This window comes from Camelus bactrianus, chromosome 11 (assembly GCF_048773025.1).
Source record: "Camelus bactrianus isolate YW-2024 breed Bactrian camel chromosome 11, ASM4877302v1, whole genome shotgun sequence".
NCBI lineage: Eukaryota > Metazoa > Chordata > Mammalia > Artiodactyla > Camelidae > Camelus > Camelus bactrianus.
Genome location: NC_133549.1, coordinates 39602341 through 39615367, shown reverse-complemented (window position 1 = coordinate 39615367; position 13027 = coordinate 39602341). Strand labels below are relative to the sequence as shown.

The following is a 13027-nucleotide window of genomic DNA, read 5'->3' as shown; positions in this document are numbered from 1 at the left end:
TCATCACCGAAGGATCAGGGGCCAGCTGTCCCAGGGTAGGGACTGGCTTGCATTTGTGGATTCATTCTGCAGGGTGTGGGATCATAGTTTTCCTGCTTCTGGTGTCTTCCCCTGGTGGGTGAGGCTGATCTAGAGGCCCTATGCAAGCTTCCTGGCAGGAGGGGCCAATGCCTGCCCACTGGTGGGTGGAGCTAGGTCTTGGCTCTTTGAGGGTAGGGCTGTGTCTAGAGGTGGCTGTTGGCTCAGGAAGTCTTTAGGTAGCCTATCCGCTGATGTGTAGAGTTGTGTCCCCACCCAATTAGTTGTCTGGCCTGAGGCATCCCAGCACTGGAGCCTACAGGCTATTGAGGGGAGCCAGGTCTTGGTACTAATGACCCAAGATGTCAGCCTCCAGGAGAGTGCATGCAAATGAATACTCCTCACTATGTCCACCATCAGTCTGTGTCTGTGTCCCTAGGTTGAGCCACAGCCATCCCATGCCTCCCCAGGAGACTCTCCAAGACCAGCAGGTAGGTCTGGCTCAAGCTCCTATGAAATTACTGCTTTTGCCCTTGGTCCCCAAGTGCTTGAGATTTTGTGTGTGTCCCTTAAGAGTGAAGTCTCTATTTCCCTCAGTCCTGTGGACGTCCTGCAATAAAGCCCTGCTAGCTTTCAAAGTCAAATGCTCTGGGGGCTCCTCTTCCTGGTGCTGCACTCCTGGGCTGGGCAGCCTGACGTGGGGCTCAGAACTCTCACTCCAGTGGGAGAACTTCTACAATGTAATTATTCTCCAGTCTGTGGGTCACCCACTGGGGGTGGGGGTATGGGATCTGATTATATTGCATGTGCGCCACTTTTACCATTTCATTGTGGTTCTTTATGTCATTAATTGTAGAAGATCTTTTCTGGTAGGTTCCAGTCTTTTTCATCAATGGTTGTTCTGCAGTTAGTTGTGATTCTAGTGTGCTCATGAGAGGAAGTAAGCTGAGGGTCCTCATTCTACTCCACCATCTTGGCTGCTAACCTGATGTTTTAAAAAATTTTAACCACATGATCAAACATTTGAAGCTATTCATCAGAATACAAAAAATAATGTATTAGCTGTTAAAAATCTTAGTCATTTACATTGCTGTAGTTTTAAATTTTTCAAAGCACTTTTATGTACATACCTCTTCTGAGCAGCTACCTAAGAACTGCCTTAAAAAGGAGAAAATAAAAATCTTAGAAGTTCAAAAAGTCAAAGCCACTACAGTTCCTTTTGGGCCAACTGCAAGATCAGCTTTGTCAAATTCTATATAATTAGAAGGCATGTAATTTAAACAAAATGTAACTGCTAACTACGTAAGCCAGTTTGGGTCCTAACTGCCTAATAAATAATTGTGAAGTATCCCGATGTAAAGGAATTACTCTTTAATATCAAGAGAATAGGAAAATATATTACATTTGGGGAGACAGTATCATCTTCATATTGTTTGAATATAAAATACACTAGAAAGAGGCCAAAGGTTCTTTGCACTCACCCCCTTATGAAGTTAAATCCATGTGCACAGACCAAGAGGTTTCCATAGGCATCAACTTTCAAAAGATTTCCATAAAGTGTGTCAAAGACAAGTCCCCTATGTGAAAATGAAGACATCATCAATAATGCAGAGTAACACAGGCAGTAATCTAATGCAGTATTTACTCAATCACGACAAACCAACCCTTATCTTATTCAAGTTTTATGGCAACTCAAGTATGTTCAAAACAATATAACCCGAGAGGCTAAAGTGAGTAAATAAAATCTTAAAAACGAATCCCAGAGCAACTAACAAATATTTTCTCTGTCCAGATAAATAATCACAACTGTTTTACGTGAGGAATAAGAGCTTAATCAAACAAGGTGTAAAAAATACTACAGCTAGTTCTATTCTGAAGTAGTATCTCTTTTAATTTCCTCGGACAACTGAGCTGGCTTATATTTTCCTCTATTAGATGTTGTATATGGGACATATTTGATATCTCAAAATAAGCAGCATCTTTCTGAATCTCATATCTTTCCTATCAAATCAGAATTGCAAACTGCCAAGAAGGCTCCTGATTACCAAGTTAAATATATTAGCAAAACATATAACTGCTCTCCAACAGTGTAAGGTAGGAGCATTTGCAATTACTGCCCATCAGTTTTAATAATCTCTCTTCTTTCCCATAAATAATCTCTCTTCTTATTGTTCTTTAATAACAATAAAGTTCAAAGTTCAAGTCAAGAACACAAAACACATGGTGTACATGAAAGGTTCATGGTAATTTCAGAATCAACACCAACTAAAAACAAAACCAAAAAAACTCCAAAGAACCTTTCTATGTTTTGTTGTTGTTTCGGTTATGGATGCATTTGGAATTATTAATTTGGGGGATAGAAGGAAGGGTTTTAATCCAAAAAAATCTTGAAAAATTACCTGGTAGGGAATGTAGAATCATAAGCAAAGCTGAGCAGCTCCTGAGGATAACCAATAGAAACTAATCTCTCCACAGTAAGCTCAAAGCCAAGGGACTCATACTCCGGGGACTTGTACACTGCATAAAGAGGAGGTTCTCATTAAAAGAATAGCCAATTAAAAAAGAAGGCAAATGAGTGAATTTCTACTCTTTCCCAATTCCGCTCTCATCCTAAATCTGCCATTCTTCTTTTCTTTCAAACTCCATGTTTTGTACTGCTCCAAGTAATCACAGAACTCAATTGTTAATCTGTGGAAATAGGTCATATTATAGTAAGAGGAGCAGCAACAAGATGTATTATCAGGCATTTCAGAACAGCTCTTTGATTCTTAGGAAACCTAATCCACCATTTTTTCCCCTTTATCTATTCTTTCACGCCCATGATCTAAAGGCAGGAAAAACAAGTAACATGCACAGCTGTGATATTAGCCATGAGACTATAATTAACATAAAACTAAATAAATATGTTAAAGTCCTCACTGATATGCATAATTCGTGTAAGAATCCTTCAACATTAGGTTTTTTTTTTTTAAATCAATCTGTTTTTTAGAATTCCTGTCTGGCTTGGTAATTGCTTTATACTCCTTCTCCAATGAGCATAATTCTATTTGTTAGGATTTATTTGTTTTCTTTATCAGCCCTAACAATGTCATAGTCATCAAAACTGCATTTTACAAATTGTCACTACTAAAACAATCATAAAAAGACATGTCTGAGACAGGGAAATCTGGATGTGAACTGGCAATTAGACTTTGAAGAACTGTAACTCATTTTATAGACCTGATTATGGAAGAATGGGTATGTGCAAATATGCACGCGCGCGCACACACACACACACACACACACACACATATAAAATATATATACCTCTTTATCTGCCAAAGAGAATACTGAGTTCGTTACAGGTAAAATAAAATAGATTTTGGAATATGGGGGTTTCTCTTTAATATGTATGTCTGAAGTTTTCTATAATGAAAAAACTTTATAGAATCACTGTGGTTCAGTATAAAGAAAATGTTGCTCCTTTAAACAGATTTCTTCCAAATGAAATATTTAAGTAAGCAACTTTCCATCAATCTCCAGGAGTGGGTAAGCCGTATTAAAAATAAAAATAAAATGACCTACAATCTTGCTAAATGCCAAATGAGGCAAAAAAAAAAAAATTCTATTCTTATGTCTCATAATAATGCAACTGTTATTATTATATTATAGTTCTAGCTATGATTAACAGCTCAAACTGATTTTTCATTACAATCAGTCTGCCTATCCAAGTTAATGCTAATATTTTAATGAATATGATTCAACTTTCTCTTTCCAAAAACAATCCTTTAGAATATTTCTGGAAGCACATAAAAGAAACTGGTAATACTGTTTGGTTGCCTCCAAAGAAGGGAATTGAGCGGCTAAGAGATGGGGAAGGAAGGAGACTTTCATGTACCTTCTTACGTACCTTTAAAACTGTAACATACTCATATATTTACACATTCTTTTAATTAAATTGAAATTTTTAAAAAGCAGGGTGAGTTTTTTAAAATCCTTTAATAAACAACTGTCACATTTAAAAAGCCTAAAAATTTTAAGGTCCTTTAGAAGATGATTAAGTCTCATCTCACCAGAACAATGCCTAAAGAAGCTGTCATTTCTTTTGTTGTCTCAGGGGTAATAATAATTTAATACTAATGCTAACCCTGGCTAACATTTTCAAAACTGGCTATATTTTTTTCTTCCCCTCAATTCCAGCCCCATCCTCAACCCTCCCGCCCCCCAAAACTTTTTGAAGCATCAGGTGTGGAATTCTTAAAAGTAGATGACATATACTGTGGTAAAGAAAGTGTTATATATTCATACACACTACCAGAATAAGAGCTGGTGTATTATTATAAAACCAGGAAAGCATGCTATCCAATGATGTCAAATTGAATTATTTTGAGACATATACAGTAACATCTCATCCCACCCCTTACTTCCACTTCAATTGAAAATAAATCTCATTTTAACAAAATTTCCATAAAACAAAGATTACTTCTCAATCCTAACAAAGTCCCACTTATTTCAAACAATATTTAATGGAACAAAATTCCAGTACAGCTAAGTAATTTGGATAATTCACTGACATTTGTTCTCACAGGACTTGGCTCATATAAAACATTTTCAATTATTAATTTTTCAGAAAGATAATTTGTTGGATATGTCTTAAGAATGGGAGACAGAAACAAACCTTAGTCACAACCCCACCCAGGCTCACTCCTAAATAAACAATTTTCCCTAGTTAGAGAAGTGATGGAATAAGTGGTTAAAATCTATTTCTATGAGGCAATTTAGATTAATATCCAAATTAATTTATTCAGAATTTTTAGTGAAAAAAATGTGGGTGGGGTGGTGGTGTCTCAATTCCCCATTTTGTCACCATAAAACGTAGAATAGCAGAAAATACAACGCTATACTCTTGCCACATTGTGTTGAATCCAGGGAAGAATTTCCAAGTGTTCAACTGAGGTGACTTTCTAGAAATTCCACCTATAGAAATAAATACTTTAAATTTCCTTTCTCTCAGTGAGTTTAGGAGACTTCCCAAAAATACAATGTATTTTCCCCTTTGTAGTTGGAAGTGGGGTACACCATGGAAGACAGAGTACCCCTGAAGTTACATAGCAAGTATAAACATCAGCTGAAGCCAGAATCTAATCCCCAAGTCTCATCTGAAGCCTTTTGGGGTGGGGTGGGGGTATAGTGCCACTGTTAAAAATGAATTTCTAGATAACATAGGACAGCAAAACTTAAGCTTGGGTACTGAAACACACTACTCTCCCTCAAATTTCTTTCAACTAGTTCAAAATAAACTACTCTAGTCACAGGTGGGGATGGATTTAGCAAAGAAGAGTCCAAGTTCAACTTTGACAACATTATCTATTTCACTAAGCTCTGTATTAATCAGCAAGACCTACAAGCTATTGACATTCTCTCATAAGCTTCCCAGATAATCATTTCAGTAACACTAACTCCCAGGTCATTAAACCATCTGCTAGAGAACTATACAGTTCAACTAGGGCTGTAGAAGCAGAACTGTAGCTGCACAGAGCATGAGTTTAGATGTTTTGTTCTAAGTGTCCTTTGGGAAGAATCACAATTTGTTCTGACCTGGTGGCAAAAACGACTATTCCTGAAGCCTATAAAGTACCATCATTCCTTAAACAGACAAATAAAAAGCAAAATTCCTTCTTTAATCAACCAGGCTCTTCAAAGCCAGCCTTGACATCTGTGGGAAACCATATGTACAACCTTAGACTTAAGGCTCTATATGCCTCTCCACAGCTGCAAAGGCTCTAATTTCAATTTCTCTGGCAAAACTGGCAAGTAGATGATGCATAGCTTCTAGCTCAGTTCTTGCAACTGACTTTCCAAAACACAGCCAAGCTTCAAGAGTCAACATAACCTCACACATCCACTGCTTATTTCTTCTTTGAGAAAGTCCTCAGGCCTACCCTAATTTACCCAATATCCAAAGACAAAGGAAGAAGTTATTTTAAGGGCTAGAGTCCAAAAAAGAGGACTGCTTCAGGCACTAGGGCAGCACACAGTGTTCTCAGGTTACGTAACCAGACTATAAAGAGAACAAGCGAAGCTTTGAAAGCTGAAGCTACTGAGAGCATTTAAGATATTCTTTACTTCATAATCTGCAAAGAAAAAACAGCTCTTCAAAAAATATCAGTTGCATGCTGTGGAGATGAAAGCTGTGGGCTCTGTTTTGAGTAGATTTTGTTCATACAAGATAGAACCTACATTGGAGGAGGCAGCCCCTTTGGAATGAGCTGAAAACTTTCTGCAAGGGAAGTCTGGAATTCTCATGCACTTTTTACCTCTGCCACCAAGATACACTGTGTAATAGCTTACAGATTTTAGAAAAAGGAAGGGCAAACCTCTACAGAGGTTCCAGCCTAGCAGAATGCTGCTGCCAAAATGAGAACTCACATGAGGCAGATGCAGATGCAGAGTGTGTCACTCCAGTCTTGAAGGAGTTACACTGGCTCGCCTGTTAAAAAACAAAACAAAGCAACAAAACAAAACAAAAACAAAAACAAAAACTGGTTTTAAAACTGTTGTGATGGGCTGGAACAGAGAGATACCACTTGGAAACTGGTATTTACAGGAGTTACTGCCCTCCTATTTAGAAGCCTTTGACCATCACTAAAATTCATCTAATTGGCCATAACAAAACAAGGGTATTGAAGATAAGCCTAAGTATTATGCATAATTTAACTTTTCTGGTACTCTGAGCCTAGAATACAAATCGAGTCTGATCCTGAAATGTTAAGTCAAAAGACAAAAATAAATTTATTTTGTCTTAGTTTATTTTCTCTAGCACATTTCAGGTTTATATGATAGAAACTGAATGCAACTGGTAAACAGCATTTAAAACTTTAGTAAGTGAAACAGATTGATAAAGGACACAAGAATAAACCAGAGCAGTCTCATCTTGGTTTTACATACCCATTTAAACTAAGTCTACCTGTACCTATCTACCTACTTTTCTATCCTTCCAACACCTAAATTTGTGATCTTAATATAGATAAGAATCTACTTTACCCTACTGAAAAACCTAACCAGATGTCTAAATGTGGAAGGGAGGAAAAAATTTTATTTTGATTCTGTGAGTGGATATTTGCCCTTGGTAAGTAGGGTCATATTATTCTACTGTCATAAAGTTAAAGGAACTACCTGGTCTAGTAAAATAACTGACTTAAAGATACATGAATCCTTCCAAGATATTGACACTTTTAAGATATGAATTATTTTAAACTTTATAGGGAGTCATTTTCCCCAGAGACATTAAGGTTTTTGAAAACATATGGTTAGATTCATCCAACTTATGGATGTTTTTGTGAAAGGGAGACAGTCCGAAGTTGAACAGCAAAAATAACCAAATATAATGTCTAAAAGTCCTAAAAACATTACAACTAGGGGAAACCAGTATCACCAATCACTATGAAAAACAAAATCCTACCCAACCACCCAAAAATAGTTACTGATTTTTATGCTATAAATGAGAACATCCACATTCTCTATCTATTTAGGCTACATGATTTGTTAGCTCTCTGAGACTGTTAACTAGAAAAAGCAATAATTCACATTATCAATAAGAAAACTTTTAAAAAAATCTTTTCCATTCTCATATAAACAGATACCAGGAGACTTTTTTGCACTTTTTACAACTATTTGAAAACCCAACACAATAACATACATATAGTCAAAATTTTTATCTCTAATCCAAGAGACCACAAATGATCTTTAAAAAGTTACTGAAAAATTCTAAAAATGATCTCAATTTTAATTTACCTAAAATACAAAAGCTAGATACCATGTAACATTTTTAGTAATATAAAAGAAAACCAACTCCCAAAAGACTAGATATGTAAATAAGTAAACAAGTGGTCTGAAAGACTGCCTATTTCAATTCATTGCAAAAGCAAAACTAAATGGGAGATTTGTTTAAAAAATTACCAAGAGAATTAAGAGACTATTTATTTTAAAGTAAAATGAAAAACAATTACCTAATTCAATTTTTTCCCTCTGAGAACCTGTACACTTACTAGAAATGTATATTTAGAGTATTGTTTTTAAATTGAAACAGGAAAACTGAAAATTATTGAAATAAAACTTTAAAAATCCTCTTTAACCAAAGGAGCTGCTTGTACTTTAAAAAAACTAGCTAATATATATATTTCCCCTCAAAATAAGAACACATCATTACACTCAAATGCCTGTATTAAAGTTAGAAGAATGTAACTTAGATGCCTACTGTGTACAGGTACTAGATGCTGAGGGAAAAAAACAAAACAATTCATGGTCTTTGGCCTGAAGGAGTACACAGTGCACTACAGGGATATACAATTAGGTATTTATGACAAATTTTGGAAGATCCATAGCACAGTGTGACTAAGGAGGTATAGAGGGACAGAAACAGGGCCAATTAACCCAGCCCAGGAAGTCTTTAAAAATATGTATGATTCACTCAGGTTTACACAGATAATTTTTTTTTTTTTTATAATTCACTTTCAGAACCAGTATTTCAAGGTACTATAGTTTGCCAGACAAACTTTCTGAGATTCAAATTCAGGTAATATGTTCCAAATACCTATACCAGGGTCAGGTAGGTCGATTAATGTGAGAAATGGTCCAAATGTTGGTACATGTCTTGCCTAAAGGGAGAAGTAGCTGTCAGCTGTAGCTGACTTTCCTGTGGGAATGAGAACCAAAAGTTGCCATTTATGTGGTAACAGCCAGCCTAGACTTTTACTTGGTATCTTCCAATTTTTAACTACTGATTCAATTTTAAAAACCAACAAACTCTATTTGAGCCAAACTATGGTCTGTGGTCTGAGCTGGGTCCATAGGTCACAGTTGTGCAACCTCCAGCATATACTTTAGATCAGATACTTCCACGTAAGTTCTCCCATCTAACTGAAATGTTCTGACTATCCTTTTTAAAGAGCCTTAAAAAAGTAAATAGAATTTAGGTAATTAATGAATTGGAAATCCAGGTGCAACTAAATTCATTCTTCAATAACCACAGAGTACCCAAGACAATGTTGCTTATTCTATTCATCTAAAAGAAAAATTGAGGGGTGGATTTTAAAATGTAGGAAATGAAGGAAGTTTTATGTAATCACTTAGTTTGGTCCCCTACCATGACGCCGTAACAATTATGCCATAACAAGTGTAATTAATCTGAATCTGATTCCTTCTCATGACTGTGAAATCAAACAAATGTTCACAGTGACTGAAAGAATCACAATCACTTAATGATCTGTCTGGGTTCCCTGACCCAGCAGGTTTTATCCATAAGGTTTAACCTGAATCTTCCCCACACAGCTTAACTCCATTATTCGTCCTTTTCTCAGTGGCCATTATCCCCATGATAAACATTCAGAGAATGTGTAAGCAAAAAAAGAGATAATTAACCAAAGATAGCTATTATATTGGGACTACTTTGAAAATAAGTTTATCCATGTTGAAAATGGCATGGGATATTTTTTAAAAGTTTCATTTTAGTAATTTCACTGATGCAACTAATACTACATGATATTTATTTATAAAAAAGTATTTAGCTTACCTTCGAATACTTTTTATGACTGGCAATGGGAAGTAAAGATCATAAATACTGGCAATGGATTATTTCTGTCACTCATCACATAATACAGAGAAGATGGAATTAGGTTTTATTAAGCAATCTTTTAAATCTCTTAATGATCTAAGAACAAACACATATTACTGCAATTCAGAGAGATGAATCTAAAATTACTTAAAACCCTAACTGGGATACAGAAATGACATAAAGGGAATCAAAGCTTGGAAACTAAGTGTAGACTCATGTATATGTATATAAATAGGGCTGCCTAAAAGTAATGTATATATCTAAAATAGGTGATATATATATGTAATATAAATATATATCTAAAAATAATAATAGTCTTGGGGGTATTTATCTCAACTAATACAAAGAGCTTTAATCCACAAGAAAGATATTACTTCTTTTTAAATTCTTTCTTAACATACAGAGACCACCTCAAAAATATGCTTGGCTGAAGAAACAGTATTTCATTTCCTGAGGGAGGTAGTGTGAGAAATCCTCAAGTTTAAGAAAAAGCAGTAAGAAGAGCTAAAATAAAGATTACATTCTCAAGTGGAAAAGATTAGAAAAGAACTTTAAATTTAAATATCCTTTAAAAATAATCACTTCATTGGTATTTTGTCAGTTTCCTTCACCTGATTTTTAAATTTAATTTTATTAAGGATATTTTTAATCACACACAAAAGTGCAGAAAATATTAAATGAGCTGCTTTAAACCTATCACCCAAGCTTTAATAATCATCACTATTTTGGATTCTTGTTTCACTTACCCTACTTAATTTATTCTCCCCAACTGAAAAACTTTTATCAGATGAAAAGTTTTTAAACTTATCTTTCAAAGAATATTTAAGTAGCACAAATGTACATAAGTATCATATATATGCAACTACAGAATTACTTCATTAACTAGGTCAGATGATCATTTAGTTACTGCTTAAAAATCCTTCCCATTTAGAGGCCAACACAATACTAGACAGTCTTTTATCAGCAATAAGTTATAATAAGAGCTTTCCAAATTAAGGAGTGCTCAGAAATATTTTAACTATACTAAGGTTATCAATTTTACAGTCTTGATGAGAAAATCAATTCTACCAAAAGCACTCATCTTTTCGTATGACAGTACTGGCTTAGTGTTACCATGCATTAATACTCTTAGGAAATCAGAGTTAACACATAAGGTGATATGTTGGGTCAAAGAAAACTGAACAGTGTAAACATGCGAGAAAAACTTTAAATTAGGAATGCCATCAACAATAGTTTAGTTCAAAAAAGCGTAGTTCAGTCATAGAAACAAAATAATAAAGAAGCCAAATATCTTTATATAAGAATCACTGAATTTATTCCAAAGTAAGTTCTCCTGCTCTAAAAGACAGGTACCTCAAAACAACAGAAACAAACAAAAATCTGAAATGAAAACAAACTGTATTATGAGTTGTGACATAAAATAATGCCTTTTTTTCCCCCACCCCTAGTAACATCTTTTAAAAGCAAACTTAATAAAACTTACTCATCCAAAGGAGCCTCTCCCACTCAAAACAATCACTCCCGAGGCAATATACATTTATTCCAATAATGCAAATCATCACTCAAAACATATCTGAAATTCTTCTTTCAAAACTATTTTCAGGGTCTATAGCACACTGTTCTAGAAATATATCCTTCCTGGTGGCATATTTTCATCAAAAGATGATGAATTTAATTAAGGGTTGGGGGGCAGTTATTCAGAACAACTAGCAACAAAAAGAGGAATTCAAGCTGGGTTAAAAAACAAACGTGACTACTTGAAGCAATGAAGCAGGTTTTCTTGTGGGTTTATAAACTGGTTATGAAAACAATTTCAAAAGAATTCCTAAAATTCTAAGGAATTCTAAGATAACTGCAATAAGTTTTCCCTAATAAGGTGACTTTATGAAGGATAATATCTATTTGGAAGCATATTTTCTTATGGACTTTCTTTTATAAAAATGAGTCTTTTGACCAATTTTATATGTGTTTAATTTTATAAGCTACCTCAAATCTCTTTTGGGGATTTACATAAAAGTAAATTTTATTGCTTTATAGGTAACAAAACTTCCAGCTATGTAAACTCATTAAACCATAGGCCCTGTCAAGTACAGCTTACTCTAGCTGGATCCTTGATACACATCACTGACTGGACTCTAGAATTAAATTATCACTTTTCACCTTCACAGTTCTTTTTGGGTTGAGTCCTCATAATATATTCCAATAAGATTTTCATTTTGCTTGGTATTATGAGAGTGTTTTCCAATTTATTTTTATTGGTAATTTTATGAACCATAACCTTTGTTTTTTTTCTTTTTTGGAAATCTCTTTTTGGACACACGTTCCCCTCCCCCCGGCCCCTTTTTATCTGTTACTGTAGTTTCTCTGTTCAAACACTCAGCTTATCCCCATAATCTATATCAGAAAAATAAGAAACAAAAAAATCCAGTTCAAAAGTTCTTTTAAGAAAAAAAGATCACTTGTATAGCACAGGGAACTATATTCAATTTCTTGTAATAAGCTATAATGGAAAAGAATCTGAAAATATATGTGTATATACGTGTATATGTATAACTGAATCACTCACCTGAAACTAACACTGTAAATCAACTACACTTTAAAAAATAAAATTAAAAATAGAAAAAAGATCACTAAGGATAATGACTGCATTTCACTTACCAAACTACACCTATTTTTACATTCCTTTAATTTCAATTTATAATTCAATCCATTCACAAACTGATAAATCCCTCAAGAATAAGTCAGAGGACACACACAGGTTAAAACCTTTCACTGACTTGGAGGTGCTCATTCCCTAACACAAAATTCTCTTGCATACCATCTGTTTGGAGGATTGTGGAGTAATGTCCAAGTTCGACATTTTCCAAGTTGTGAGAAGGATGCTCTGACCACTGTCTCATGACCTAGAACAATGAGAATTTCTCTGGCCTTTCTGATGAAGGTCATCTTCCTTGGTTTGTACAAAATACTTTTCAAGAAATGTGTTCCTTTAAGAGACCCTGTTTTAACAAAAAAAATTTAAAATTTGTATGGAAACACAAAAGACCCCCAAACAGCCAAAACAATCTTGAGAAAGTGGAACAGAGCTGAAGGAATTATGCTCCCTGACTTCAGACTATACTACAAAGCTATAGTAATGAAAACAGTATGGTTCTGGCACAAAAACAGACACATAGATCGATGGAACAGGATAGAAAGGCTAGAAATAAACCCATGTACTTATGGTGAATTAGTCTACAATAAAGGAGGCAAAAATATACAATGGAGAAAGACAGTCTCTTCAATAAGTGGTGCTGGGAAAGCTGGATATGTAAAAGAATAAAATTTGAACATTCTCTAACATCATACACAAAAATAAACTCAAAATGGATTAAAGACCTGAATGTAAGACCAGATACTATAAAACTCCCAGAGGAA

The 13027-nt window shown here is 34.8% G+C and overlaps 1 protein-coding gene across 7 annotated transcripts in view; it reads right to left on the bottom strand.

Annotated features, from left to right (window-relative positions):
• NT5C2 (5'-nucleotidase, cytosolic II) overlaps positions 1-13027 on the bottom strand; it is a 78991-nt gene that overhangs the window by 16265 nt on the left and 49699 nt on the right. For 5 of the 7 annotated variants that reach the window (XM_074373699.1, XM_010970972.3, XM_045507357.2 and 2 more), the window contains 2 exons: positions 2418-2535; positions 1500-1595 (listed from right to left, as the gene is read on the bottom strand). In XM_074373699.1, coding sequence (XP_074229800.1) covers positions 1500-1595; positions 2418-2535 — 214 coding nt within the window. Of the gene's footprint in view, positions 1-1499; positions 1596-2417; positions 2536-6426; positions 6488-12428; positions 12610-13027 lie in introns of those variants that run through there. The other 2 variants (XM_045507358.2, XM_074373700.1) reach the window with 2 other exon arrangements.